The sequence below is a fragment of the Aythya marila genome, assembly GCF_965140915.1.
Source record: "Aythya marila genome assembly, chromosome: 10".
Taxonomy (NCBI): Eukaryota; Metazoa; Chordata; class Aves; order Anseriformes; family Anatidae; genus Aythya; species Aythya marila.
In genome coordinates, this window is record NC_139051.1 from 1802754 (window position 1) to 1830402 (window position 27649).

At 40.9% G+C, this 27649-nt stretch overlaps 1 protein-coding gene across 4 annotated transcripts in view; it reads right to left on the reverse strand.

Moving 5' to 3' along the window:
* Nucleotides 1-27649, reverse strand: part of ITPR1 (inositol 1,4,5-trisphosphate receptor type 1) — a 163958-nt gene that overhangs the window by 94108 nt on the left and 42201 nt on the right. For 2 of the 4 annotated variants that reach the window (XM_082768398.1, XM_082768396.1), the window contains exons 5-27: nucleotides 24461-24547; nucleotides 23262-23420; nucleotides 21854-21952; nucleotides 21300-21383; nucleotides 21068-21214; nucleotides 19616-19711; nucleotides 18181-18225; nucleotides 15009-15163; nucleotides 14203-14302; nucleotides 13617-13777; nucleotides 12771-12912; nucleotides 12235-12393; nucleotides 11484-11656; nucleotides 11099-11218; nucleotides 9655-9849; nucleotides 8131-8382; nucleotides 6637-6778; nucleotides 5558-5711; nucleotides 5046-5233; nucleotides 3517-3655; nucleotides 1696-1750; nucleotides 292-457; nucleotides 21-191 (exon numbers count right to left, since the gene is read on the reverse strand). In XM_082768398.1, coding sequence (XP_082624524.1) covers nucleotides 21-191; nucleotides 292-457; nucleotides 1696-1750; nucleotides 3517-3655; nucleotides 5046-5233; nucleotides 5558-5711; nucleotides 6637-6778; nucleotides 8131-8382; nucleotides 9655-9849; nucleotides 11099-11218; nucleotides 11484-11656; nucleotides 12235-12393; nucleotides 12771-12912; nucleotides 13617-13777; nucleotides 14203-14302; nucleotides 15009-15163; nucleotides 18181-18225; nucleotides 19616-19711; nucleotides 21068-21214; nucleotides 21300-21383; nucleotides 21854-21952; nucleotides 23262-23420; nucleotides 24461-24547 — 3189 coding nt within the window. Of the gene's footprint in view, nucleotides 1-20; nucleotides 192-291; nucleotides 458-1695; nucleotides 1751-3516; nucleotides 3656-5045; nucleotides 5234-5557; nucleotides 5712-6636; nucleotides 6779-8130; nucleotides 8383-9654; nucleotides 9850-11098; nucleotides 11219-11483; nucleotides 11657-12234; nucleotides 12394-12770; nucleotides 12913-13616; nucleotides 13778-14202; nucleotides 14303-15008; nucleotides 15164-18180; nucleotides 18226-19615; nucleotides 19712-21067; nucleotides 21215-21299; nucleotides 21384-21853; nucleotides 21953-23261; nucleotides 23421-24460; nucleotides 24548-27649 lie in introns of those variants that run through there. The other 2 variants (XM_082768399.1, XM_082768397.1) reach the window with 2 other exon arrangements.

Genomic DNA, 27649 nt, shown 5'->3' on the forward strand with positions numbered 1-27649 from the left:
GGAAAGCACAACCCAATTACCTCTTTTTTCTTGTGTTCATTTTCTCCTTGCACTCCATCCATCGCCTCGTCTGGACCCTGGCCTTTGTATACCCAAAGCTCCGATTTTTCCACAATAGACCTCAGTTGGTCCAGATCTTGTTTTATCTGCTTGTAGTTGTCAACATCTTGGCTGGTAACAAGCAGTTGAACCTTATATGAATGCAATCCATTAGTTGCACAAAAGGATTTATTTTTAAACTGCAGTATACACATTCAGATGAGGAATAATGTTCTTAATACACACACATACCTGCTTAAAAGCTTGAAGGACTTCTTGTCTCTGACTGAAGTGCCGGAAGAGCAGCTGAAGCGCCCCAGACACCAGAGGAGGGTAGTCGTGCATTGTTAAATGCAGCAAAACTCTGAGAAATGTTCTGCCACCATGGTCATCCAAGTCCAGTGGGGTATTCTCCTCACTGAAAACAAAACGTAGGAATTAACTGTCGTATTGGGCTTAACATCCCAGCAGGTTATTAAGTCCAGTCTCCTGTGGTGGAAAAGTTTTTTTCTTGTTTTGAAATAACCAAGCCATTTCTCAAATCAAATGCTACCTTAAAATACACAGGCTAGTATTTTTTTCTTCACATGCTGCATAATCATAAGGCTTCCAGAAATTCATTACTCATGGCTCACTCAGCATACAGTTTCTTACTTTTTCACAGACAAATTATAACTAATTATTCATCCCTATGTCAGTCTTATGCTATTGCTCAAATAGTTCTTGAGCATTCCTAATACCTTTTCTACCCACAAAATACAACCCTTCCTCAATATCACCATTGTAAAGCTAATTATGTCAAGCACTTACAATCCTCTTTGCCCTTTCCTCTCCACTTCCTTCCTGAAGATGATAGACTACCTTATTTTTTCTTTATCAGTTACTCTGAATCTTTCCCAAATTCTGCTTCCAACTCAGTCTGCGCACTTGCACTGAAATTCTGGTTATTAATTCAGTAAACGAATCTCTCTCCCCCCTCATTTAACAAAACAGTTATCTCAGGTTTATAGAAAAGAACTGCAGCTCTCCAAGCAGCTTAAGGACTGTTAGAACATACACATTCACAGGGCTTCAACACAGAGCGGGCAGAATATCAGGATAAGCTCAAGTACTTGAAGCCAGTCACTGACTCATCATCCTGTGGTCAAAGGAAGAGCATAAGCAACTCCAGAAAGAAAATGGGTACTGAATACACAGCTTGCTAGCTTTATTCTGCCATGCATGTGAAGTCTAATGCTGCATTAAAAAAAAAAAAAAAAAGCATGGCTAAGTAGATACCTGTCTTAGAAGTTCCAATCCTTGCCCACACAAACTTTTCCCTAAGATTTTAAAGCAGCACTCGGCTTAGATGCACTAATCCTCCAACTTTGCTTTCATCCTTACAAGTGAAGCACTCCAATGAAGATCTTTTTTTGACTGAAGGACCACCTGTGCCTTACCAATGGCTTTTAATTCCCATGGACATTACTTTAAGCTGTATCAAAGGCATTTCAGGAAAATGAAGCCTAAGTAATTGAGTGGGGCAGCTGTTTCCAATCTTTTCCCATTTACCACCCTGATTGCAACTGCAATCCACCTCCTTATGAGCACACTTGGGGCTGCAGCCTGGGAACTGCTGAGCTACACTTCAATTAGCACTACTGAAGTGATACTTTCCTTCCACCAAAGATCCCTTCAGCTTGTTCTTCAATATGCTCAAAGTCCAGGGCTCCTGAGAAAATAAGAACAGGCAAATATGTTACGTCAGAGTTGCACCAGAGATGTTTTTGCAGCCTAAAAACATCCTGAACTGCAAGAAGTGATGTAGGTGTAAGCAAGAGGGTCATCACCAGCTGAAAGGAGCACAGATTACTGAAGCAGTTTGCTAAGATAACAAGACAATAAATTAACCTGCCATCAGCTCACAAATTAAACTGCACAATCACTTCAGCAACATCCAGGGTTATTCTTCTTGTCTATTTTTAGATTTCACCAGCATTCTTCCAGGCCACTGATGGGAAATGTTGTCATTCCGAGGGGCCACTCACAAGACACACCGAGCTTCAGCTCTAAGTTCCAAAGCATTACGTTCAGCAGTGACAACCGTACCCCTGTGGCTCAGTTGATAGCAAGAGCTTTATATTTAACAGTGTAAGGTAAATATTATCGCATTGGCAATGACTGATCTTTCAAAATACAAAAAAAAAAGTAAAATGTGTTTGCTTTTTTTTTTTCCCTGGACACTCTCAGCTACATACTGCACAAACATGCATTTCTTCCCTCTCTGCTGCCCCAAAACTCCAACCAGCAGCCATGACAAAGGGCAGCTCGGTCTGAATTCCACTGGACTCAGTAATTTATGAAATAGGTAAATGAGAAGACCTGCCATTGGGCACAAGGGGCAATGAGATTAAAAGGAAATTTTGAATAAGAACCCACTGATGGTGAGTACAAAATGACAGACTACTGATGATACCAGGCCACCTTCTGTTTGCAAATGCTGAGATTGAAAGACCCAAGTGAATAATTTCATTCTCTAAAGCTATGTTCAACAACACACTGCTCCCCATCATCACCTCAGATCGCGCTGGAGCAAGTAGAAATTGATGCTCTGGAGTCACCCAAGACCCTCGTCTGAGTCCAGATACTTTAGACTTGGAGCTCTGAATCTTTCACAACCATTTCCAAATGGAATGGAAAGAGAGCATACGGATTTAACATCTTTGCCAAAAACGTTTGCTCCCCCCTTTCCTCCAAAGTTTAGCTGACAGAAGGAGCTCTTGTGCTCCCCAACCAGCCCTGTTTTGAAGGCCTTGGCACCCTGGGGGGCTGCTGGACAGGCAGTCCAAGGAAAAAAAGTAAACATAACCCCTTTGAAGTGAGATCAAAAGAAATAGTCTGTCCTTTGAAGACTTCACATCTAAAACACATTTTTCTTATCTTTCCCTGTTATATCTAGAGATACAGTCCCCAAATCAAGCGAGAAAAACTGTTTGCTGTCTAATAAGCTGCCCTTTTAATATCCAGCGATTTTTCATGGTGCAGGTCTTAACTGCAGGATCCTTTTTCCCATGGAAAGTGGTACAGCAATTAACAGCACTACCTCTACCCAATGCACCGGCTCCCCTGCTTTCAGTTAAGAACCATGGTCATCCACAGAATTACTGGCATACCCTTGTCTGTCAGCACTGAGACAGGCTAACCTCTGATACCTCTCCTTCCCACAGTACTTCTGGGCAATGAAAGTTCTGGTGGGTTGAGGAATCAGCACGGGAAAATGGATATGGGAATCAGATTCACATGACAGTGGTGTTTGTTGCTGGCATTTTTTTGGGGGGGGACAGAGAATGGTACATGACACAACACATGACCACTGCTTCAGTAGGACTGCTTGTCCTATGCCAAAGCTAGAACTTGAATCGATTATTCAATTGGCATCTCTAAGATTAAAGAGCCTTCCTTAACATACATGAAGACATTCTTTGCGAAGTGACTAACCTGGTACGTTTGCTGGCATTTCTTGACTGCTGCTTCCAGTGGGCGATTCGGTCATCTGGGCATTGCTTTCATCAAATTCGTGTTTAAATATACAAAGTAGGCAGGAGATTCTGTAGTCCAATCTCACATTCAAAATAAACTAGTGATACAAAAGTAGTAGAAATGTTGCAGTAACTTGCCTGTTTCCAGCACGTGTACACAGCACTGACACAGAATGCAGTGATACCAACACACAAGGTCACCACAGCAAAAATGTAAATTTAACTTGGAGAAGAGGTATGCAGAAGGGTTTTGTTTGTTTGTTTTTAATATCCCCAGAATACAGTGCATGCACCCTCACACTGCCTCCCCCCACGACGAGGAAACCATTCCTGTCTGCTCTGAACCTGAGCTCCAGAGCCAGGTCACTGCCCCAAGCAGAGCCCCACAGCCTGCTGCAGCCCAGCAGGGGCACTTCAGGTGTGCTGGGGGTGTCATCAGCACGAGCTAGTACAGCTCAGCCATCTCCTCAGTGTTTTACAATTAAATCTGAACAATTTTGAGGAATGAAGTGCAATGCAGAGAGCACTTGCAGTTCCCTGCAGTTCAGGGGAAAATGCTTAACGCCAGTTTTAATAACCCATGGTAACAGGGGGAACACTGGCACATTAAAATACCCTGCCGCAACATGCCAGGCCATATGAGAGCAGTTCTGAGTTTAACTAAAATTAGCAATGGTGAAAGGAAGTGAATCAAACCTCCCCTGCATGCTGCATCTGTTGCTGAGCGGAAGGGCACGACCCCAAATCCAGCTACGTGCAAAACCTCCCACAGAGGGCACAGCACAGGGAAGGTACACCACGGCGTGCCTGCTGCCTTGTGTACTTCGCCCACACGCCTTTTGCAGCATTTTGGCCTACGTGAACTTGCCCATGAAGTTACTGAACAGAACAGGGACTTGTACAGCAAGGGAGGGAAGATGGATTTCAGCACAGCGATTTTGTGTCACCAACACAAAAAGATCAAGACAGAACTGTGGAAAAGGGGAAAAAAAAACTTTTGTCTTCATGTTTTGAAGCCTTAGGAGTGAACAAGTGGAAAAAGACAGGCAAAGATGGAGGAGGCTGCAAGAGGCTGGTGCATGCATAAAAAAAACACTCAGGCCGATAGCTATGCAGAGAGAAGTATCAAGTATAACTCCCTTCCTTGGGACATCTAACGAGATGTTCCTGGGGATTTGGAGAAACCACAACAGTAGGGGGACTATGAGCTCTCCACTTCAGCAAATCAGACATTTACAAGTCACTGTTAGACTTCTGTCATACGCAGAAGTCCACTGCTGACTCATTTCTATCACAGGCTTTTAGTCATGGCACAATAGTACTGTCACATGTGAGATGAGTGCTGCATGCCTGGAAAAGTTGCCGTTGTGACACTGCACCCATCGAAGAGTGGGACATACAAGGCAGGAGTGAATTAAGTGGCAGCACGGCACTATACTAAGACTTAAATGCAGCACGAGATGCTACATTAGTTTGCATTGCTAATACCTGAAGTATTTCTATGATCTTCAGCTTGGTGTCCATTACCAGGATGTCCTCCTTCTCTGGTTCACTCTGCTTGACATTTCCCTCAGGAGCAGCAGCAAGCGGAGTCATGGGCAAGAACCCGCCACCTCTGAGCACCACCTGGGTCATCAGCTCACCGACTCCATGGATTGATCTCATCACATTGCTCCCTTCAGAGAGGTAGGTAAACAGTAAGGTTATGATGGCGGAATGGGACTGCATTAACAGAGCAAGGACCCTTCACGTCCTACAAAGAGAAATTGTCTCAACATTAAACAAGGCCAGCTGCACACCTGAGTGGCTGGAGCAGACGGAGGGCAAGAGGAGCACTGCAGTACTCACAGGGCACACCTGCCCTCTCCCTCGTTCCTCACAGACATCACCCTGCTTTACAACAAAGCCACAGAGTAGATGTTGAACCCGAACTGATGTTTTTAGATGAACCAGAAACTGCTGATGAATCATCTCCCGTGCCACTCATTTTTCAGTCTTACCTTTACTTTCCTCGCCTTTTGCCATCTTGGTAATAGGGAAGATGGTAGTGATGTGCACGCAGTCTAATATAGCAAGGAGGATTTTGGTTAGTCTGAGGAGGTCACAGAAGTTGTAGAAACCAAAATATATCAGATTTCTGGCTAGGTTAACAACCTGCCAAAACAACAATAGAAAGCCTGATTAATACTAAGCGTTTTGCTACAAAAAACAAGTTTTCAACAGAATGAAAAGACCGATAACCTGGTTGCGAGTCATTCCGATTACAATACCTCATAATTCCATGTAAGACTGTACAGTTCTGCATGTTATCAGAAAGCTTTCTACTTTCTACAAATATTGAAACACCTGTGGTAACAGTCTGTACCTACAATTCATATTCTATAGCTACAAAGGCATACTGTATTTGTCTCATTACAGACAAGGTAAGATAGGCCAAGACCAGAGAAAACAGTTTTCTTTGACAGGAACACACAGCATATCCAGAGATTACTGTTTCCAAGTTATCAAGCTTTCCCACAAGTCCTCCACATGCACTGCTTCACAATCCACAAAAATAATTTCACATGTAGTGCAAATATTTAAGGCAGACCCAACAGCTGCACATTCCTCAAATAATTTCAATTTTTTTTAATTCACTGTTCAAGAATACTACTGCATGCGTCTGCTACACTTTATTTGCACAGACAGAATATTTCAATTGGTCAGTAAGTCCCCAGGTACTCTACAGTTCTCTTCATAGGTAATACTGTAAGCTCTAGAGCATTTCTGTGCATGCAAAGTGTTGTTTTACTGAGTATTTATGCCATTAAAGCTTGACTTTGTAATACCACAGAGCACAAAAAGCAAACAAGGCTGCTGCAAGCCCAAGACATAAGCTTATATGCATTAATTGTATTTCAAGAACTGTCATTGCAAACTATCGCTAACTTCAGTGGGGTTGCCTGCATGAGAAAGGAGCACACTTGGCAGCACACGCATGCTGTGGCTCAGTGTTCACTAAGTACTTGCCCACCTATCTGGTGTTGAAAAAGGTAACACATTCCACCAAAAAGCATAAAAATCAGAACTGGATAGCTACCTCAAAAGTGAGCTTATTTTTCTCTTTATCAGAAAAAGGGAACCTCTGACACACCACATCTCTTAAATATTCCTCTACAAATTCCATTGTTTGTGCAAATCTCTCCTTAATTTCATCTTTGGAGGTTCCACTGCTATCATAGCTGAAGAGGGAAAAAAACAAAACAAAAACAAAACTTAGCATGCAAACACACAGGGCTTTCCCCTGATACAATTTTTCAGTGACTTGTAAAACTCCAGGAGAAGTTAAAGGCTGTTAAATAACTTATCCAAACGAGGAAACCAAGAAGCTGACACCATAATTTCCCAGCTTTTACTGTTTTATCCCATATACTCATTTTGCACTATTTAAGAGTGTCTGATGAAAACAAAAGGAAACAAAAAAGAATCTTGTCCCAGTAAAGAAGCTTATTTTTCTTTTAAACCAGAACAGCGACAACCTATGTACAGCACTAAGAACAGATGTGGCCAAGAGATGCTGACTGCAAATGAAAACAATATATTCAAAGTAGACTTGAACTTTTCTTAATAGAAACGTTAAGTTGGTTTCTCAGTGTGTGTAGGGAACTGTAAAAAAGAGAATCCCCATAACCTTCCACCAACTGCCTTTTTTTCCCTCTTCCTGTTTGGTCATGGGTCACTCACCGTTCAGCCTCTGCCAGAGCTGAAGCCATTTGTTTCTGTTTTGGCATTTAAAGCTGAATATGATCTATTGCATTTCTCTCAGAGAAGACGACTAGGCCATTGAGGAGGGAAAGGAGGTTAAAAAACACTTTACGCCAGTACTAACACTGAAAGACTCAAATTCCTAAAATTTAACACAATTGTAAAATGTTCGTTTCCTCCGGCTGAAGAAGCTGAGCCATTGAACTACTCTAAGCATTAGGTTATCCCTACAGTTGAGTTAATATGAGTCTATGGTGAAAAAAATCAAGTCTCCAGTCTGGCTGTGGTTTTGTATGGGTCTTTTACCCCTACATCAGAGTGTTTTCCATTGGGTTTTAAGCAACAGGACTCTGTATCCAGGACATGACTTGTTTCAGCATCTTCCCCCTTGTCTTCACTTCTGCTTGTGCTAGCTTCTGTATGGACCATCTGCCTTGAAGAGTCAATATTCTAATTGAATAAGGCATGAGGAAAAACAAAATAGTTCTCTGTTGCCTTCCCAGAGCTAGGTCACTATCACATCACCCCAGTCTGAGGCAAACGTCACTGTGATCATTGGATGTTTTGGAGAAAAATCACCTACGCCTTCCTGCTTTACTCCAGACCTGCACAAGAAGGTTATTTTATACTCAGGAAGGTCCTTTCCAGAAAACATCACAGACAAATGAAGCTACAAGGATTGAATAAAAAAACTTGTAAGAATAAGAACTTTTTTCTCTCCCATCCCCCCCTTTTTTTTTAAGCACAGAAACAGCACAAATGATGCATCAGTTTAGGATTGATCCAGTTTCATCTTTAAGAAGATGGAATGATTCCAGCAAGCACTTACTCATCAATAGCAATTTCAGAAGGTATCTCAGACCACAGACGAGCGTACTTCACTGGTGTGACTTGTTCCTGGGGGTCACGATCAACATGCATGTGAAGCATTAGCCGGCAGAAGGATGCTCTCAGATCATACGGCAAGTTTTCATCAGACATGCAACGGAGAATGAGATCCACGTCCAGCTGGCCAGATATTTCATTTATGGCTAAGTACTGTCGATCAAGGCACATTCTAGCAAAGAGGTTGAGCTGGTATCTTTGGGGTGGGGGAGAAATACACAAACAAACAGCTTACACTTTAATTTCCAGAACCTTCCACGGGATAACTGATAAACAATTGCATGTTCAACAGACCAATAATTAACTTTTAGTCATAAAACACGTCCAACATTCGTGAGTATTCATATGGATTTGTGTTGAACAGTGACAACTATGTTTCCCAAGGAAATGAATGTTTAATTGGAAACAGGCTGCTTTTAAGCCTAAGCACTTCTCATGGGGCCTTGACCAAACTCTACACTAAACAATTGTTTTAAGAACATGCACAAGTCTATGAAGTGAACTGAAAATAGTTAACACTAGCAATTCTCTTCAAAAGAAGATGCAAGAAAGCTTATCTTGAAATCAAATATATTTTTTCAAAATAGATATTATAAAAGAACATCTTTTGAGCACAGCCCTCCAACAGGCTCAAATAAAAACATGCATTAAGTCTACTACATGAAACCTTTTAATACAAATGATAATGCAAAAAATAAAATGAAAATCAGCTATTAGAAAAAATCTAGTAGTACTTTCTGCACCACCACAGTTGAGTCTGTCAAACTATTTTCAGAAGTTTATAACCCAGACACAGGAATTTGGTTTGGGCTGAAACCTGATCTTACACTATGCCAAGAACTTGGTGTCTTGTCAAGTCATCTGGAAATATCGCTTCACATTAGAAACTGCTAAAAGCATAGCCTAAGCTGTATGAAAGAACAGAGCATTAATCAAACCAAACTTGTGGCATTTTCCTAAGTTCATATACTGTCCTGCTGAGGGCTACAGGACTGCTAAACGCTTTGAGGTTAGGAAGAGGTTTAGAAGGCAGGGAGAACAGCAGTAGCTCTTTTTTAAAATCAAAAGCAAAGCCATTTGTGCACTGAAATCCTGTTGCTCCTGCACGTGGTTTTTCACCCCAGTTACCATTTTGGTACAGTTAACCTAAACAGTTAACATACAGACTCTGTTAGCATGCACTTATCTGGAAACCAAACAGAAATACAGGCAATGGTGTGTGTGCAAATCCAATGCACTCTAAGCTTCAGCTAGTTTAAAACAGTTTAAACTTGCTCATGCTGATAATTTGACTTCTTGCTACGAACCTTATGCTGTTAGCTCCCACTTCATCCCCACTCTCCAATGGCTATTTCGTCCATTAGAGCAGCATCCTGTCCACAAATTCAACTAAAGCCTATACACTGAAGGTCCCCCCCACAATAGTCTCAATGAACTTTGCTAGCCAACTACTGCACACGCTGTTAACCTGTAATAGCTGAGTACGTCCCGATCTTCCTTCTGCCCTTCCTTAGCATCCTGAGCCAACTCTCTGATACTCTTACTGCGGATTTCCTTGTTACTGTCTCTCCAGAATAGCCACACTTCTTCCTCATCTTCTCCAACTTCCAAGGCATTTTCTCCACTTGACACTTCTTCAAACTCGAATCGAGAGAGGACCAGCCTGCCAGAATGAAGTGTGGTTAGATTACAAACTGCCAAGACCCATGCAAATCTTTAAGAACATTTCTTTTAAAACACTTGCTGAAATGTACTGGCGATATAAAAGTAATTTTATGATCTCACCTGCATTAAGAAAACACATTTTATTCCTGAACTCTGCCAAGTAAAAGCTGAATACCTCACTCTTTCAGCAGTAGCAGTTTACTACATAAAGTCTTTAGGGTTTATTATTAAAGGCATTAGAGTGAATTTAGGTTATAAGCTTTCCATTTGGCCCTGAAAAGATCAATGGTACACATATATTTCACCTCCATTCAACTGATGAAAATAAAGAAGCAAAGACATCATGGCTAACTGAGTTGCAAAAAACATCTTTATGGGAGAATCTGTTCAAAGAATATTCAACAAGCTAAGAAAAGATTTGGTAAACAAAAATATCTGACATTTGATCAGTACTGGATCCCCTAAATACCAACTGGATCAAAACTTTTCTGCTTATGTGACAAAGCTAGAAACAAATCAGCCACTAAGAAGTCAACTATGGCTTTTAGTTCTTCAGCAAAAGAAAGATCATACATCTGAAAAATATAGATGAAATGTACAAGATAAGAACCAATAACTGATGTAGCAACTTCAAGTGTTGCTGGAAATAAATAGTCCTTGTAATTTCATGAAGAGCACTATACATCTTCAAGAATATTCTAATCCATGCAGATTTTAACTACCTGACAAAGATCTGTTTCCCTTTTACAGTGTTTTGATATTGGTTATCTGTGCGCTATGCCACATAGTGTGTCACTACAAAAGATGGTTGGGATTTAGTGATGCTCCAGCAATGGCAGGGCAATGCTGAGACCAAAATCCCATCAGTAGGGGGGAGAAAGGGGTGAGCAAAGATGCATCATCTTTTGTTTTGCTGCAAGCTGAGCACAGTGTGCACGTACCCAAGAAGTGTTCAGTCACATCAGACAGCTCAAAGAGGGAAGGCTGAGGCCCAGAGGAGAATCAGGCCCATAGAACCTTTACAAGAAGTCATGTACTTTGATCAAACATGAAACATCCAAAAGATGTCTCTGACTACTGGGCTGAGAACGCATATTGCAGACTTTTGCAGTCATCAATATCCATTTATTGTGCATCCAAAGAGGACTCCACACTGCTTTCTCTAGAGATGTCAGCAGTGTTCTCTGCTTTGAATCACCTCCCTTCTGTTTCACACTAGCAAAACCATCTTTAAAGGATTTACTTACTTAGTTTCAATGAGTATGTCTGCATTCGCTGGATTCAGAACGGCTTTACAAATCAACTCCTGTGTCACTGGAATAGACTTGTTCATGGAAACGCACAGATCTGAGAGATAATCCAAAAACCTGTTGGAAAACGTAAGCCAAAAGGGTATCAATCCACACTGAGATTTAGACTGAGGAAATCTATATTTCAGAAAGAAAAAAAAAAAATCAGAACTCCAATTTTACACAGCAGAGTGAGACTGCTGCCCTAGTAGGAAGTTGTGGAAAATGCCAAAAAAGAAGAAGCGAACTTAGTTGTGTTCTTGCTAGCAAGTTGGCAAGTACAGATTTTTCTCAGAAGACTAAGAGGAAAGGGTAATCATGGGCTTGAAAACGTAGCTCTTACCTGGGCTCCCTATTTTTCCTCACAAGGCTAACAAAAGTATCAATCTCAGCAGCTGTGATGTGCTTCTCCAAGAGCTTGCGATTGTTATGGAGCAGTGCGGTGATCGTGTCCTCAGCCAAGACATCATAGCCAATTTGTTTCTGCATGAAGCCAAACTGCTTTGCAATGTATTCCTTTGAACCAAAGGGAAGGACAAAGGTGGTGCAATTAAGTCTCAGAACTTCAGAAAATCATCAATAACAAAACAGTAAGACTTGTTAGTGCCACCATCCCAAGAAGCGAACTGGATTACATTCTAATTGTACTTCCTTTGGGAGAAAGTGAATAATGACAAAGTCTTAACATCTCCCTCACCTCTGGGCTGGAGACCATCAAAGCATTTATCCCCATCTGATATGAGTTTGTTTTTAATAGCTAGCAACAAAAAACGTACATCCTCAGTTCACAGGCCAACTTTCAATGGAGCTTGTAGTACGCAAGAGTAAAGAAAATCTTAAAAGTTCACCTGGATCAACAGCAAACCCATTTCCTTCTGAAATTTCCCTTAGAACTAGCACTAATTTCACTGTACATAGTCTGACAGAGACAAAAAACGGCAGATAGAGTAAAATTGAGCAATCAAAAAAATCTCTTGTTGACTGCGAAATCACACCACTGCATTAGCAGGATTTAATTAACAGGATGTAGCTCTTATTTTTTGGAGCACAGGAACAATATCAGTGCCATTGAAAGCTGCAAACATATTTCAAACCTGATTCTTTCTGTAATCCTGCTGAGAGTGCCTCAGCACTCTGTAGCAAAGCCGACAGATGTGTCTGAAGGGAGCGTGCCGCTGGTCTCCGAGCTCCTCCAGCCGCAGCATCGGGCCATCACCGCTGTCCGTAAATGGTGCTTGCAGCAACTTGAAAATCTATGGATTTATTAAAAACCAGGTATTTAAATCCCATGAGGTACTGCCTTTGTTTGATTAAAATTAATGTAAATGTAAAATTACAGTAAATTAATGTGTTCATATCTTTGAATTTCTACACGATCAATCAGAAATACGCTATAATTGCTATGTTTGTTTTTGGCCAAAGTACAGCCTGTACAGAAGACACTGTTTATCAGGTTTATTTGCCAACACATGCTGTATTTTTTTGTTCTTGCAGTACTATGCCTAGAGTCCACTGACAACCTGCTGAAAGGATCCTTTGGTCCCCATATTTTGACCAGGTTCTCTACTATTAGGATTTTCTTTCTGACAACCCTTCTGGTAGGCAGAGTTTAAAGAAAAATGCACTCTACCTGCTTTAGAATATTCTGCTCTCTCATCAATTTTTGCCGTTCTCTATTGGGTTTAGAAAATACCACTTCAAGCACGTCTTGCCCAGAATTAGTTCCACCAGTAACAAAGTAGACCAAATCCTCCAATAACTTGGTAACAGATCTACAGAAATGCCAGAAGTTGTTAATACAAGACTAAGTTTTATCTGTTAAAAGAACAATGACAGTAGTAAGGTTACACAGATATCAAAATGTTAAGTGACAAAAAAAACATCCATTAGAGACTAACCCAGACATTGGATAAAGCCCCTAGGTTTGTAAGGAACTTTAAATTAGGAACTAGTGCTCCCTTATTATTACAGGTTAATGTTTAATAGCCAAACTACAGAAGCAGTAAGACAACAATATCACTTTAAGGCAACTTTTGCTCCTTAAGTCCTATTTGGCAGTTTTTTTGTATTGCCAGAAAAAATAAATCAGATGATAATCTCCCCAAGACCAAAGAAAAGACATTGGCTATGGAAGCACATGGACCCTCGTTTTACACAGCAGACCGTGCATTCTTTTTGAGTGGCCACATATTTTTCAAAGACATTGTCAGAGGATTTGCCAGAAGTCATATGTTCACTCTTCACAAGATGGATTATAAATTCCCACACTCATTTTGCAAAGCCCATCAAGAAAGGCATGCTATGGATTATTCCTCCAAGTTCACAACAACAGTTCCCATGCTCTCTTTTCACAGAGCAACAAGGAGGGGCTGACAGAATATGGCTTGAGAACCTTCACTATGGGCAAATCAACAATAAAAGAAACACATTGAGTAAAGCAAAGAATATTATCTGAACCAAATTCTTGTCTCCTTACCTCCTTTCATTCTGGGTTATTGTTCCCTTTTCCAGCTTGCCAGCGATGGAACCTAAAACCTTACTTGCATCATTTGCAAAGTCCAAGTCCCGAACCTCCGCAGGAGAAACTGGTACTATAGCAAAAGCTTCTTTGTCCTCTTTCACTGGAGAAGTACCAATCTAAAACCAAAGAGTTTTATTACCAAACCAAAAGGCAGAATTGATACTAAAAAAGACAAAAAGCCATACTCATACACAGCCTCACTTAGAGATGTTACGAGAACAGTAGCACCCTATACAAGCTCACAGGTGTTCCCAGAACAGAGAAACATCAGGTGAGACCAGAAAATACTGCCATAGAGAGTAGGAAAAAATTCTCCATGTGCTGTTGTAAATTAGAACTTTAACAGTGTAACTAGTAAACTACTATGAAAAAGTAATCTTTTAGATAAAATATTTTGTGTAGGCACTATTTACCACTGTCGTACTGCTACCTGTTTGACAAACCCCAAAGTCTCAAGGGACTGGAACTTCTCCTACTAATAACATATTGGTGGAAGTACAGAAATTAAAGGATGTGACTATAAAAAAGTAGCAGGTCTTACTTTAAGCATCACAGGTTTCTCTTCTTCCTTATCAATAGGGATATTGGTACTATGAACCCAGGTGTTAGTGCAAAGGTGTCTAAGTCTGACATAAGAGTTCCTGAAAGAAAGTCAAAAGTTTCAAAATGTGAGTCATTTTCCCAGTCAAGAAATCTTAGCATTGTTCAAAAACAGAAACTGTTGTCAAGAACAAGTGAAAAAAAAAAAAAATCACTCCACAAACTGTGGCAGCCAGAACTGCTGCATTTGGAGGCCATGTTAACTCACACCACCTCAGAGCATCTGATTTTTTTCAAGAGTCACTTGGATGAAGTAGATCAAACAAATACATCATGCTTTCTGGGTGGGAGCAGATAGCAAAGAGCCCACATTTGAACTCTGCATCTTTGGAGATACGGCATCTTTTGAGTAGCAAGAGGTACGATATGAACAGTTAAACAACCATACACAGCAGAAAATGAAATGCTAAACACTGGATGTTGTGTCCTAGCAAATACAATACAGGCAGGTCAGGGGAATTAGCATTATCATAGACCCCAGACTTTTGTCAGTTTCTTAACTGGAAAGAAAGTGACTTTATTTCAGTTTCCCCATCTGTAAAATTGGATATTGTTACTTGTAAGTTCATTGTAAAATACTGTACTGAAGCTCTAGGCATTTGCTAATCATTTTTATATATGAAAGAGAACTTTAAATTCATATGAAAATAAATAGTAAGAAAGTGCTTTACCTAAAACCAAACCAAACCAAACCCAAGCCAAACTCCAAGGCAGGTGGTCAGCTCTAATGCTGTCATTAGCTCGTACCTGGGGACAAGGCTGTCTCCTCCTCGCAAGGTGGTAGGGTCCAACTCAAATATGGAGGAGATATCGTTTCCTTCAGGCACAGACACCAGAGAGTACGCCATCTTCTCCTGAGCATCACGCAAGCCTCTTCTGGAGGCATCCTGCTCAGGGTCCAGCTGCAGAAGAAGTCCCATCACGCACAGTCAGACCAAGCCCTCCAGACCCAGCTGCCTAGCGCTGCATAGATGCGCTCTGTGATCTGTAGACATAGCTCTGAACCACTCCAAGCACTGGTTAAGATGACTACGCTTTAGGGTACCAGTAAAAGCGAAAGTAGCTCCTCTTGTCAAACATTGCTTTGCTTTCCCTAGTGTTAATAACTTCTGAGCATTTCTGGGTTATAAACACAATAAATCCTCGACAAGAGAGGTTGTGTCTTGCAGCGTGCCAAGAGACTCAACATCTCCCAGCTGTTCACCCACAGCACACCAGGAACTCGGAGCAGTTTCAGATGATCCACATCTGCTCAGATCACCACCCTAGACACTACTGGCTTTTGAAATGCATTTAATGTATGGCAGTTGTCACCCTAGAAGAAATTACATAAGCAACAAATACAAAAACCAGCAACACTAAGTACCAACAGCCTTGCTGGGAAATAGTCACCTTCAACAGCAAAAATGGGGCTGAGGTCTATCAACTGCAAATGAACAAAGCAAGAGCTAATCAAGAAGTTAGCTGCCTTGCTGCTTACACTTCAGCTCACGATGCACTCCAACACAGTGATACGCTACAAAGGACATGGCATCACAAGTATCTTCCTGCCTAAGGTGCTAGCAAGTTACCAGCCTGCTTTATCAAAGTAAATATACAACCATCAAATGAGTGAGTAAAACACTAGATTTTAAGATGAAAGGATAAAAGGTTAGGGAAAAAAAAAAGATACAGAAAAAGGAACCACATCTTTTTCTAAAGGCTTTCCTCGGGAACTAGCAGATATAGTCAATAAAAAGCTGTCATTTGACAAAACAAAGAAACCAGCTGCCGATGTAGAAACAAACACCTAACTCCCACATGTAGTTTACAAAGTGATCACCGAGCAATTTACCAGCTTCACTGTGATCTTGGCACCAGTGGAAGGTGGGCACCCCAAGGACTCAGAATGCAAGCACCTGGATTTCAAAGTCCCCGTGTAAGGCACTCCAACCCTTAAACACAGAGCCGAGCTCGCTAACGCTGCTGCTGCCTCAGGATACTCTGCAGCTAGCACATTTGTAGTCAGTGAACTTGGCTGCAAGATAGTGACATTTCAAGTCTTTGATTTTGCACATGGGAACAGACAGTTAGCTGTATGGAACAGGATTATATATTGGGAATGTGCCTCAAATGAAGAAGCAACTATACACTCAGGCGAGCCCATCTGGAGGCTTTACACCAGGAGAAATTCACTCACTTGGAATGAATTCTCCAAGTTTCATCTGTCTCCTCCATCCCCACAGTAAGGCAGCCACTCTATATTCACAATTTGTAGTACCTTTGACACATCAGGAGACAATTTGTCAGCTCAGAAACTGTGGCAAAGATGAAAATGAGAATTAGCAAATTGGGAATTAGGAACTGGGGCAATTTAGGGAGAATTAAACTTCAACCACAAAGCTGACAGAAGCAGCTCACTCTCCTTTTGAACAGGTACCAGCTTGCATCTCACCCGTGCCATTTAAACCCTGTTCTTGTACAGCTCACTGAGGTATAAAGAGACAACACCAACAACACAGCTCTGTAATGACGTTTGCAGAAACCTCCCATGTGAGTGAAGTTAAAAGTTTCTGTATCGGAGCAGTGGTAAGCACCCCACACCACCTTGTCACTAGAGCATGTTAAACGATGCAGCAATTTTGTGTCAGAAATGAATTATATGTGCCTGATCCTACTCTTTGTGGTCTATTTTTGCCACCTAGTGGTAAGGAGACACAGTAGGGAAAAAAGTCAGCGCGCTGGTTTCAGAGTTGTGCTATCGTTATTACTGCACTTATTATCAGAAGGAGACATTAGCATAACACCAGTAGGAGGGATGTCTATATTAAAGACCTACAAACTCATTAACTTTCAAAAAGTTAAGCCAACAAAGCACTTCAGTGTTAGATTCTTTTTCCACTGGAACAATAGCTGTGTGGGGGTTTTGTTCATGTTATTTTTTTCCACTTTTCACCTACACTTACTGAAGACAAGCTGTCAGAAGATCAGCATTTGCTGCCAAATACTACAGAGAAATAACCAGGATATCAGCTCAGAATCTGGGGGCAAGGGTTAGCCTTTTAATGGCTAGACTGTGATAACAAATCCATTTTGGAGGAGAAAACTGCCCTGCTGCACTTCAAAGCATCACCAGGTGTTCGTCTCCTTTTAAACATGGAGGAGTTCTTTCTCTTTTCTAAGTGGAGCAAATTTTCCGTATACAGGAAAAATGACCAAGCAAGTTGCATAAGCCTACAATCTCATTCAACTCTAAATATAATCTACAATGGAAAGCGCTGTTCCAGTCCTAACTCTTTCCTCCTACTGAAGCAATGCTGTTTTCCCTTTGACATCAGTGAGAAGCTTCTATTAGCACAAAGCATCGGCACACTCTATCTTTGACACAAAAAAATTACTGAAAAGGACTTGCTTTCACAGGAAAATCAGAAGAATGGCACTGAAATCATTCTCACCCTGCCATTCTTGCTCTCTAGGCCCTTTGTCATGGCTTTCCTGTGACAAGCTAAAACTAAAACGAGAGGGAATTGATGAACCAAACAAGGAGGGCAGAGGACTGGCACAGCACTACGTTGACATCCCATTACCAACACTTGACATCCGATGTCATCTTGAGCAACTTGCTTTTCAAAGCTATTCAAAGCGTGCCTCAAGGAAACAAAGGTTTAAGGAACAGGAAGACAAAGACATTCTACACAGCGGGGAGGAACGGGGTCCAAGTAATACAGGAATTTGGTTACAACTCTATTGCTCTTCACTAAAGCCTACTCCAGGTTTTAATATCCAATCCTCTGGACAGACTTTAAAAGATCATTCTTGTTTTTTTAGTGTCTTCACTGGTAACAAAGCCTGGACCATTTATGCACTGGCCAATTAAATACCAGGGCCTGTGCAAGCCCTCCTCAATTAGGGGCAAGATCGTACTCTTGCCTATACTTACTGAGGATTGACACTCCTGGTCATCTTCCTCATAGTCAGGGTTTACCTGATGAAACAGAATCACAGGCATGTCAAAACTAACAGAGCTAGCAGTGGGAAACAACCTCAGCATGATCTAAACTTGCTTTGTAAAGGATGCACTCTACTGCTACAACACTACCAAGCATGCAGAACAAACATACTACGCAAATAGATTTATTCTTAATTGGGCGAACGTCTGTCCATGAATCAAGCAGTAAAATAATCTGCAAACATGCAGACAGATGAAACTTGCTCATGATAATCACTAAAGGAGCAAGAAGAATAAGAGAGTTATCAAGTTTCACTTTTTTTTTTTTTTTTTTTAAAATTCCAAATGGAATTTCCACCAGAAATCACTGACTTGGCAAAAATCTTTGAGAAGAAACACCCTTCTAACCATGGATAAGGTGAGCAATCTCCTCTGACATGTTTTATGTGATGTAAGAACATGTTTTTGTTCCGGCTGATTAGCAAACCCAAGATTTACTGGAAAAGCTCAGTATTGGACCATTACCGAAAAGGACGTGTGCATGTACATGTGACAAAGCGTTGCTGCTTTTCGTATCTGCTTGTTAGAGGAGTTTAAAATGTGATATTTAATATGGACTTTTCCCACTGAAAATGTTCTCATGTCAAGAACATGGGCTGAGACAGGCTTTCTGCCCTACTATGCACTTTTACATCCAGGGCAGCTTTTATTTACAGAGGTGTCTGTACTGGTACATTGGCATATTTATGCTGTGAATTAAGTAAAACTAACTTCAGTAAATATTGACAAGCATTAAGCAGCAAAACTCAAAATTATAACCCTTGGACATTTTTTTTAAATAAATGGTCTTGAAGATTTTCTTCGGGGTGGAAAGGAGAGATATCCACTTTGGTGCGCAAAACAACTTATTTGTTCTGTGCTTGGACAGCTAAGTGTTACCTGCAGTTCTTACCAGGCTGGCCTAAAGCCTAACTGCAATTCTGTCTTGCAGTCAGTCCTTTGCTTCTATTAGGAAATCAGTGATTCAAGGGAAACTAACAACAGTTGACTGAATTCATTTCCCCCCCCAAAGGCTCTCAGCTATTTGTAATCAACCCGTGTGATAATACATTCACCCTGATTCTTACTGCCTACATGACAGTGTACTAGTATTTAGCATCTATCCTTTGTAGAAAAGTTATTGCCTTCGGAATTCAAATAGAAAAGCTCAAAACTACCCCTGCACAGTGGTGTAATTACACATCTTTGACCATGTTTTCTATGTCTAGCCATCCACTTTTGTATTAGTACAGGACCCAAGCTTCACTCTCCTCCTCTCATCTGTTTCCATTTTTAGGGTGGGAAACGAGAGATTTTCAGAAGGGGTAAAGGAAAGAAGATGCTGTGGAAGGAAAGGCAGAGCTTCTAAGCAAGCCCCAACACCTACCTCTGCTGCTAAGTAGTGTCCAGTAGCAAGATGTTTGAACCTGAAAAGGCTGTTCCAGTACCCGGCACCACCACGACAAGGATCGTGCTGCACTACCTACAATAAAGGGAAACATTCACACTGCACATTAGTGACTTGCTGTATTTCACTTACAAGTAAGGATGGACATAACGAGGAACTCAGAAAAGATAAACAATCTTTCATGCTCAAACAACATGTAGTACACTAAACACTTTGAGCAATTAGTTCACTTCAATTTACAAACATTGATTTTCTGCTCATTGACTAAGTAACACTCTGCAAAGTCACTGACCACAGCTGGCTCTCCATTAGGAGAAGTGGTATCTGGTGGGTGACAGCAGGAAAATTAAGGTGCTAGCAGCAGAGAATTAAAGACGGTGCTCTAGATGTGCATGTGTTGCTAAGTCCTGAAACAGGCTTCCTAAAGAGATGCAGAAGATACTTTACCTTTGGGTATAACAAATATCTGACCTTCTGAAAGCAGGTGGGGGAAGGCATCTGGAATTGCTTCAAATGCAGCAGCATTGTACAAGAGTATTAGAGGGCAAATATGATGGTCTGCAAACCTCTGTGAAAAGCAGAACCTTCACTCTGGGGGTACATCCATGTACTTCAGGAAAACATAGCTGACCTCTGCACTTTGGGGAGGGACTACCTCACCTCTGAACTCCTCACATTTATCACTGGGTATCTGCATGGATGTGAACAGTTACCACAAAAGCCTCTGATGTGTTGTAACATGCTCACGTAACACTACTTACAGGTAAACTCGCAATTGAAATGGGGGAAAATGCGCATATCAAACCAGATACTTCTGGAAAGACAACAGGAAAATCATCTCCACCATTGAAATTAATTTTATGGATCTCTCAGGCAGTTCACATGACAGGCATTTGAAATCATATCTACGTAAAACAACTGGCTCAGTCTAATCACACCAAAAGAGGGAGGATATTTTAAGAAGCCAATGATGGCAAAGGTGTTAGTCACTATTCAAAAGCCAAGTACAGTAAAAAATGGTTCAGACAATGCACAGACTAGCAAAGGGTTGCCATCTCCTATCAAATGAGGATATGCATAATCACAGTATTCCACACCAGAAATAGAATGTTCAGTACACTCAGCAGGACAGTTGAAATTATTAGCTGGTTTTAGATTTCAGTGACTGGTAAGAAAAATGACATCATAGGTACTTCTGTCCTCTTTTTCTGAATTGTCAAGAACCTGCAATTCAGAGCTCTCTGTTGCAGCATTAGAAAGCCCTCAGTTTTGATTTTGCACAGAAAGCACAGCAAGTAAAGGAATTCTAAAGATTAAACTTCAAACACTGGTAAGAATTTCACCTAAAAAAGGAAATCCAGCTAGAAGTTTTTAAACAGAAACTGTAACTGTCACTACAAAGCCACCCTCAACCCGCATCACAATCCTTACCTCTACTTCCCACAGTGCTTTTGAGCTGGTTGCAGAAGTGGCAGACTGTCTCCCTGTTGTTCTCAGGAAGACATGCTGCTTCTTCCTGTGCTCATCACAAGTCAGAAACTTCTCCTGTTCCGCATGAAACAATCTTACCACATCCCCCTGTCAAAGTCCAGACAGCATGATCAATACAGACATTATGCATCAGCGAACAAGTAAGTTGCAAGCAAGTAATTTTTAGTCTTACCCCTTTGAGGATATCATCTTTATTATCACTCCATTTCATGAAAAGGACTATTTTCCAGCTTGTATTGCAATTCACAGAGTTGACCTGAAAGGAGAAATAAAACGTATTAGCCCCACTGTCTTGAGCCTGCACAAGATGCTGCTGCCTTACTGTTTTCATGTTTTTCAACTGAGCACTGCCATCCCTGTTGCACTGCTCTAAAGAAAGCCATTTCTGCATCTATTCCAGAAAAAGTAACTGCAAATCTGACTCGTTAGTAAGTCACACATCATGGTGCCATGACTACTGATTTTGAAGAAAAATCTTATTTCTAGCCAGTCAAGCAAGAGAAATCAAACTTAACCTTTGTCAAGTGCCCAAAAGGTGCAAGAAAAGACTTGTAGATATATTAAGGTGCTGAGCAACGAGATAACCATTCCTAAACACCACTAGAGGTACTAATGAACTTACTGAGGGCTTAATTTTGTTAAAACACAAGTCCTGGCAGCCTAGCTGCAATATATAGGAGCTTGTAAAGTTATTCCAAAGCCCCAGCTCTGTCAATCTGCCCTTACCTCATTGCATCCCGGATTATCAACAAGCTGATGACTACTAGCATGAAGAGGCTGGCCAGCGTTGACAGGATTCAGCACTACTTTGTCTCCAATGACAACCTGTAGGTAAGTGAAGCATCAGACAGAAATATTCAGTATGAGAAAGCTTTTTCCTTCCTTCCTTCCTTTTTTTTTTTATTTTTTTGTTAATGGAAGTGATAGGAAGAAATCACCTTCTTGTAGTTTGGAGAGATGCCAGTCTAAATATGAAAACCAGGATTCTGTTTGCTTCAGAATTTAGCTTACTATATTCAGTCATTCGGGCAGAAAAAAAGCCTATACTAATGGATCCAGAGGCTTACAGAAGAAACACTTTACAGTTCTGGTAACAAATTTATCTGCTACTTTCCATTAGTTTCATTGGTTAACATTTAACAAGTAATTCTTATGGGAAAAGGTCAGCCAAAACCTCTCCTCCGAGAGGTACTTTCATTTGTAATATCATGTTTCTGACCAGGCTGGCATACGGCTCAAGACAAAAGCACTTTATTATGGACAGCCAAGGTCCTTGTCTTCCCTTCTTCCAGGGTAAAGTCTTACCTAAATTAAAATATAAAACCCTTCTCTGTATTGAAAGGAACTGGTCATTATGATAAAGTGTCTGTAGATAGCTAGGATTTAAAAGAGCTTAATAGCCTGTAAGACTATTATCCTGTGCTTTATTGTGTGTGTGTGTGTGTGTGTGTGTGTGTGTGTGTGTGTGTGTGTGTGTGTGTCTGTGTGTGTGTGTGTCTGTGTGTGTGTGTGTGTGTGTAAAAGGCACAACAGCTACATCAAAATGCATGGGGCTGGTCTACAGGAGAAGTTATTCCTACTTAATAAAACTCACTGGATTTAGGTGCCAAATCCATGCCTGGACTATTCCACAGAGCACCCTTAAGCTTATTAATGCCTGGCTGGGGGCAGGTAGTACACCAACCTCTTGTACAAAGGTAATGCATCAGAACCAATTATTTTCTGTTTTTCCCATGAACAGGGCCATTTGGCCTCATTATTACCTCATTCATCATATACAAAACGATGACAAATTTTGATTCAAAACTGGCAACACTGAAAGCCCAGATATTATTTGTTCTAAATATACCAAAGGAACTCAACAATTCCTGCCATTTTGAATTGGACAGGGATTGAGAAAGGCTACCATAATTAGGTCTCTTATTCCTTCCAATGTTAAATCATCCCATGTTTCCAAAATACAAGTTACCATAGCAATTTTCCTCCCCCTCCTGACAGCATAGGAAAAAAGTTGTTTCAGCAACGTAAGGCACGAGAAGCTCTGTGCATCTCATTAACTGGAAGACAGACCTCCCAAAACGAGCTTTGCCAAGCAGTGCACAGAACAATAGACGAGGATATTCTCAGCACTTACACTGTCTCCAATGGAACGCAGCTTGTAGAAAGGCTGGATGTAGAACCAGGAACCTTCGTTTCCAGCTTCGTCCAAGGTCACCCTCATAGCGTTCTTCTCTAGCAGAGCTGGTAGCCTCTTATTTACTGTTAAGTATTTGTTACTTTTTAAGTGAAGCAGCTAGAATAAGAATTAGAGTTCAGTTCTAAGAATGCTCATTTTTCCTCCCCTCAAGAAACAGTGAGCACGTATAGGACAGCCACAATATCATACAGGAATCAAAACAATAGCTAGGTGATACCATATGAAAATATTGATGAATTTATGCACAATTTCACTGGCACTTATTTCAGTGGATACAGAGTCTTACAGCACAAAACATCTTCAATAATCTAACAGTTCCTTCTCCAGCAAAGGATAAACACTTAGAATTGCCCACCTCATTTTACAGCAGCCTGCTAAAAGACCCAGGACCAAGCGCTGTAAAATGTAAGGCACTAAGTAGTTTTCCCTTTTCAGAAGGTGGTGGTGTAAAGTAAGGCTGCTCTTATATTACTTTGCTCAGTCTGATTTGTTTAACAGAAAACTCTACTGCTTTTTTGAAGACTCTCTTCAAAAAGCCCCATCCTACAACCCTCCACTGTGTTAACAGCTCCCACAGATTGCACATGATCAGCATGAACATGCAAACTGCAGCAGGGCACAGCCTGGTTCCTCAGCTGTGTTGTTCAAAACACCTGTTGCCACATTTCCAGTAACTTCAAATACTTTCGTAAAGACACTTTTGATGTTTTTTTTTTTTTTTTTTTTGACTATTAAAAATAGTGGTTACTCACAGAACATTTCTACCACCGTGAAAATACAGGTTTTAGTGTTTGATGTTTCAACACCTGACTGCAAGATACAGTGTCTGTGCCACATTCCACATGGCCAACTATAATGTAAGCACAAAAAAGAAATATTCCCAAAGAAATAAATTATATGGTGACCTCAGACAGGAAAAAGCACAGCTAACCCATAATAAAAATTGAATCTATCCATATCCTCACGGAAATCACAGCCATACACCCAGTTTTTGCTTCATGGGATCATACCTCAGGATGCTGACCACCACGCAAAGCTACGGATTCTCGTCTACAAATACTACAAGTGTAAAGTCACATTGCACACGATTTAGCTTAAACTCCCCCACTCAGCTTGCAAAGATGTTCACAACCTACCTGGATAACGTTGCCATACTGGATCACTGTTCCCAGCAGCTTTCTGTTTTCGGTTTCATTCTGTTTCTTTTCCAAATCTGCGGCATGCTGACATGAAAAGAGAACAACTCACTTGCTTTTATAAAAACAGGGTGGCCAGACAGCTACAGTGCTCTAAGAGTATTTCACAGAACTGGAAAAAAACATGAACATCTGACAGAGCAAGATTTCCTTTTCCTAATTTCCAATAGTATAATTTCTAATTCCCTTTTTCAGTTGCTTATGAAGATAGATAAAGAACATTTAAATGATACGAGTTTTGACTTTGACAGATTTGATAAATAGCTGCTACGAGATGGAAAACGAGCCATTAGAAAACAACAAAACACCTGCAGGGGGGAAGGAGAAAAGGGATGGTAACAACCCAAGCCAGGAAGTCTATTCTTCTACTGATTTCTATAAAAAAGAAAGGAAAGAACCTCTACTTTGGTTCATTATTTTACTTTGACAGTGAAGGCCCCATTTCTTCCCCAGTCTGTCTTTTTACGATGAATCTAATCATCCCCGTCACGCAGCAGGATTATTTGGAAGGCTTCACACTTGCCCACTGGAGCTCTGAGTGCACGAGCCCCTGACTTCCCAGCACCACACAGCTCACGCCTCATTAGGTACCGCTCGGTGCTGCGTTACAGACTGGCTGTGAACATACAGCTGTGCACTTCTGCATCATACCAGCACATTAATAAAAGGAAAATCATATGCAAAACAGAAAAACTATGATTATTCAATCTAATAATTTATAACCCATCCATATAAGCCAACCAGCTCTTACAATGGCTGACTCCTGCCATCTGCTCCACATACTCACTATTGTCTTGTACTTTGTTTTGTTTAAAAACAAGCAAGCTATTTAAAACCATTTGTAAACCATTTCATTTGGTAAAGAAATTCCCTCTCACTTCCCAAGAAAGTTGATTTTTAATAAGAAATAATAATTTTAACATGCATCTGGGTAACAGTGATTTAAAACCAGACTTTTTAGGAGGCTCAGCATGACTGTTTATGACTTGCTTCTCAAGAATCTCGAGGACTATGCTAGGTCCAATTCCCTCTTGGAGGAAAAGGGACTGCCCACAATTCCCAGCTATATTAAGTAGTTAAAAAAAGACAAAGCTTAGCTCTTTATTTGCAGTAGCTATCTCTACGCTGTTTTAAAGTTTCACCTTCTTCAGCTTACAAAAATTTGCTATTTTTAGGAGTTCTGCTAGGTAAGATAAGTGGTTCTTTCTCCAGGAGAACCCGGAATACAGTTGCTCATTTAAACTCAAAAACACATTCAGAAATACAATGCAGCATAATTTTCTTTTTATTATTATTTTTTTTCTTGATTTCACAGTAGTCCATTGAAAATGAATTTATTCAGGTAAGACACTAGTACCCCTCAACTACCAATGAGGATCACAAACAAGAGGGCTTTGCCTGCACAGGATTGGGTGCCACATTTACTGGAAATAAAGAAAATTGCGTGTTCTGGGAAAACATAATTAAGTCTTCGGACAGATTTCAGAAGCACATACCAAATCTGACAATCACTCAAGAAAAGCACTTTCTCTGGCCACTAGATGTCAGCTTCTCAAGCAGCACTGATTCTTGATACCAAAGAAAGACAAGTGTCCCAGATTTTAAATCCCTTAAATGGCATTAACTTAAAATAACCTGACCTCAGCATTGAGCGTGCCACAGCAGACAATAAATTCCACCAGCAGGCAAACAGAAGCCAAAAAAGGCAAGTGATGATGAATACATCTTGCACCGCTAATTTTGTTAAAAACTATGGGCACTGATAAAGAAGTCTCATCAGAGGCAGGGGTAACTGTTGCATGCACATGTCTTGGGGGCACAGCCTGCTTCCCGCCCAGCACACATTCTGCAAAATGCAGGGGTTTTGGTATATTCTATGTACCAATAAATGGCACACTCACAAACTTGGCAGAAAATTAAGTTTTGATGTATGAATGGTGTACGTGGGACCAGGTTATTTTAAAGCCACGCATCAGACCCGGGTCACTGAAGTCCTGACGTAGCACATCCTCCAGAACAGTTTAGCCTCATGTGGAAGTAATGCATATTGAACCGTTTCCAATCAAACTGTGAAGTACTCAAACCCTTCCACCTAATCTAGTACACGGTTCTTGCACGGTGGCACTTCTCTGTGCAAGCATCCCTCAGCTGGGGATAAGCACTGGCAAAATCTAATCCTGGATTTCCAGAGGGGTCTTGTCACAAACCAGTAAAATGTCAGCAGAACATTACGGGTCTCAAACACCTGGCCTGGTGCGTACTGAGGAAAGAGAAGACAACTTTCAGTGACACGGTAATCCAGCGCAATTACACGGTGCTTTCCTCCAGGCGTGAGGCAGTGTTTAGAACATGCCTGTCTTTAAAATCCATGAACTTGTGCACACACCCTGCAGGCATAAACTCTCCCCTTCCCTCACACACCAGAAAAACAAAACCCAGAATCCCCCGACACTTCAAGCTTGATGGCACGGGCTCCTTCTCCTACCATCATTAAAGGGGCAGGAGAAATGCGGCACAAGTGAGGGACCTCTGTGTTACAGCCAGCACAGAAATAACTTTCTCCTTGCCAAGTCAATACTTCTGGGTTATAAAATTATGTTTTCAGAAGCAAAATGAGTCAAACAGCCTTTCTGAAATGCAGGCGCAAGGCAGCCATATGGCAATCAGCAAATGACACTCTCCTACAGGGCCATTTTGTATTTCAGTCTTCAATGAGCTTAATATAGGCTTTAAGAAACTAAAAATATTTAGAATTGTAATTTTGACATGAAGTACTCCAGCTATGTAATTTTAACATAAACATGCAGTTTATTTAACTCTAAAGTCAACAGATGGTATTTAAGTTAGTTGGCTTTTTGGTGTGAAAAAAAGGAATTCTAGAACCAGCAATCAGCTGCCTTACTGGGTTTTCAACTGCTGAACGTCAACATTTTACCCAGAAAAAATATTAAATACTGCAAGCTAATAAGGAAGGAGAGGCTGTCTGGCCTTATAATTACTCATAATTACCCATCAACCTTTACATGTATCCCAGCAGCAGTATTTGTGTGAGGCACCTCAATAGATTTATCAGACTATCAGATTTATTTAGCTCATGGCATCTGCCAGCACAGCTAACGCCCGTGCCTT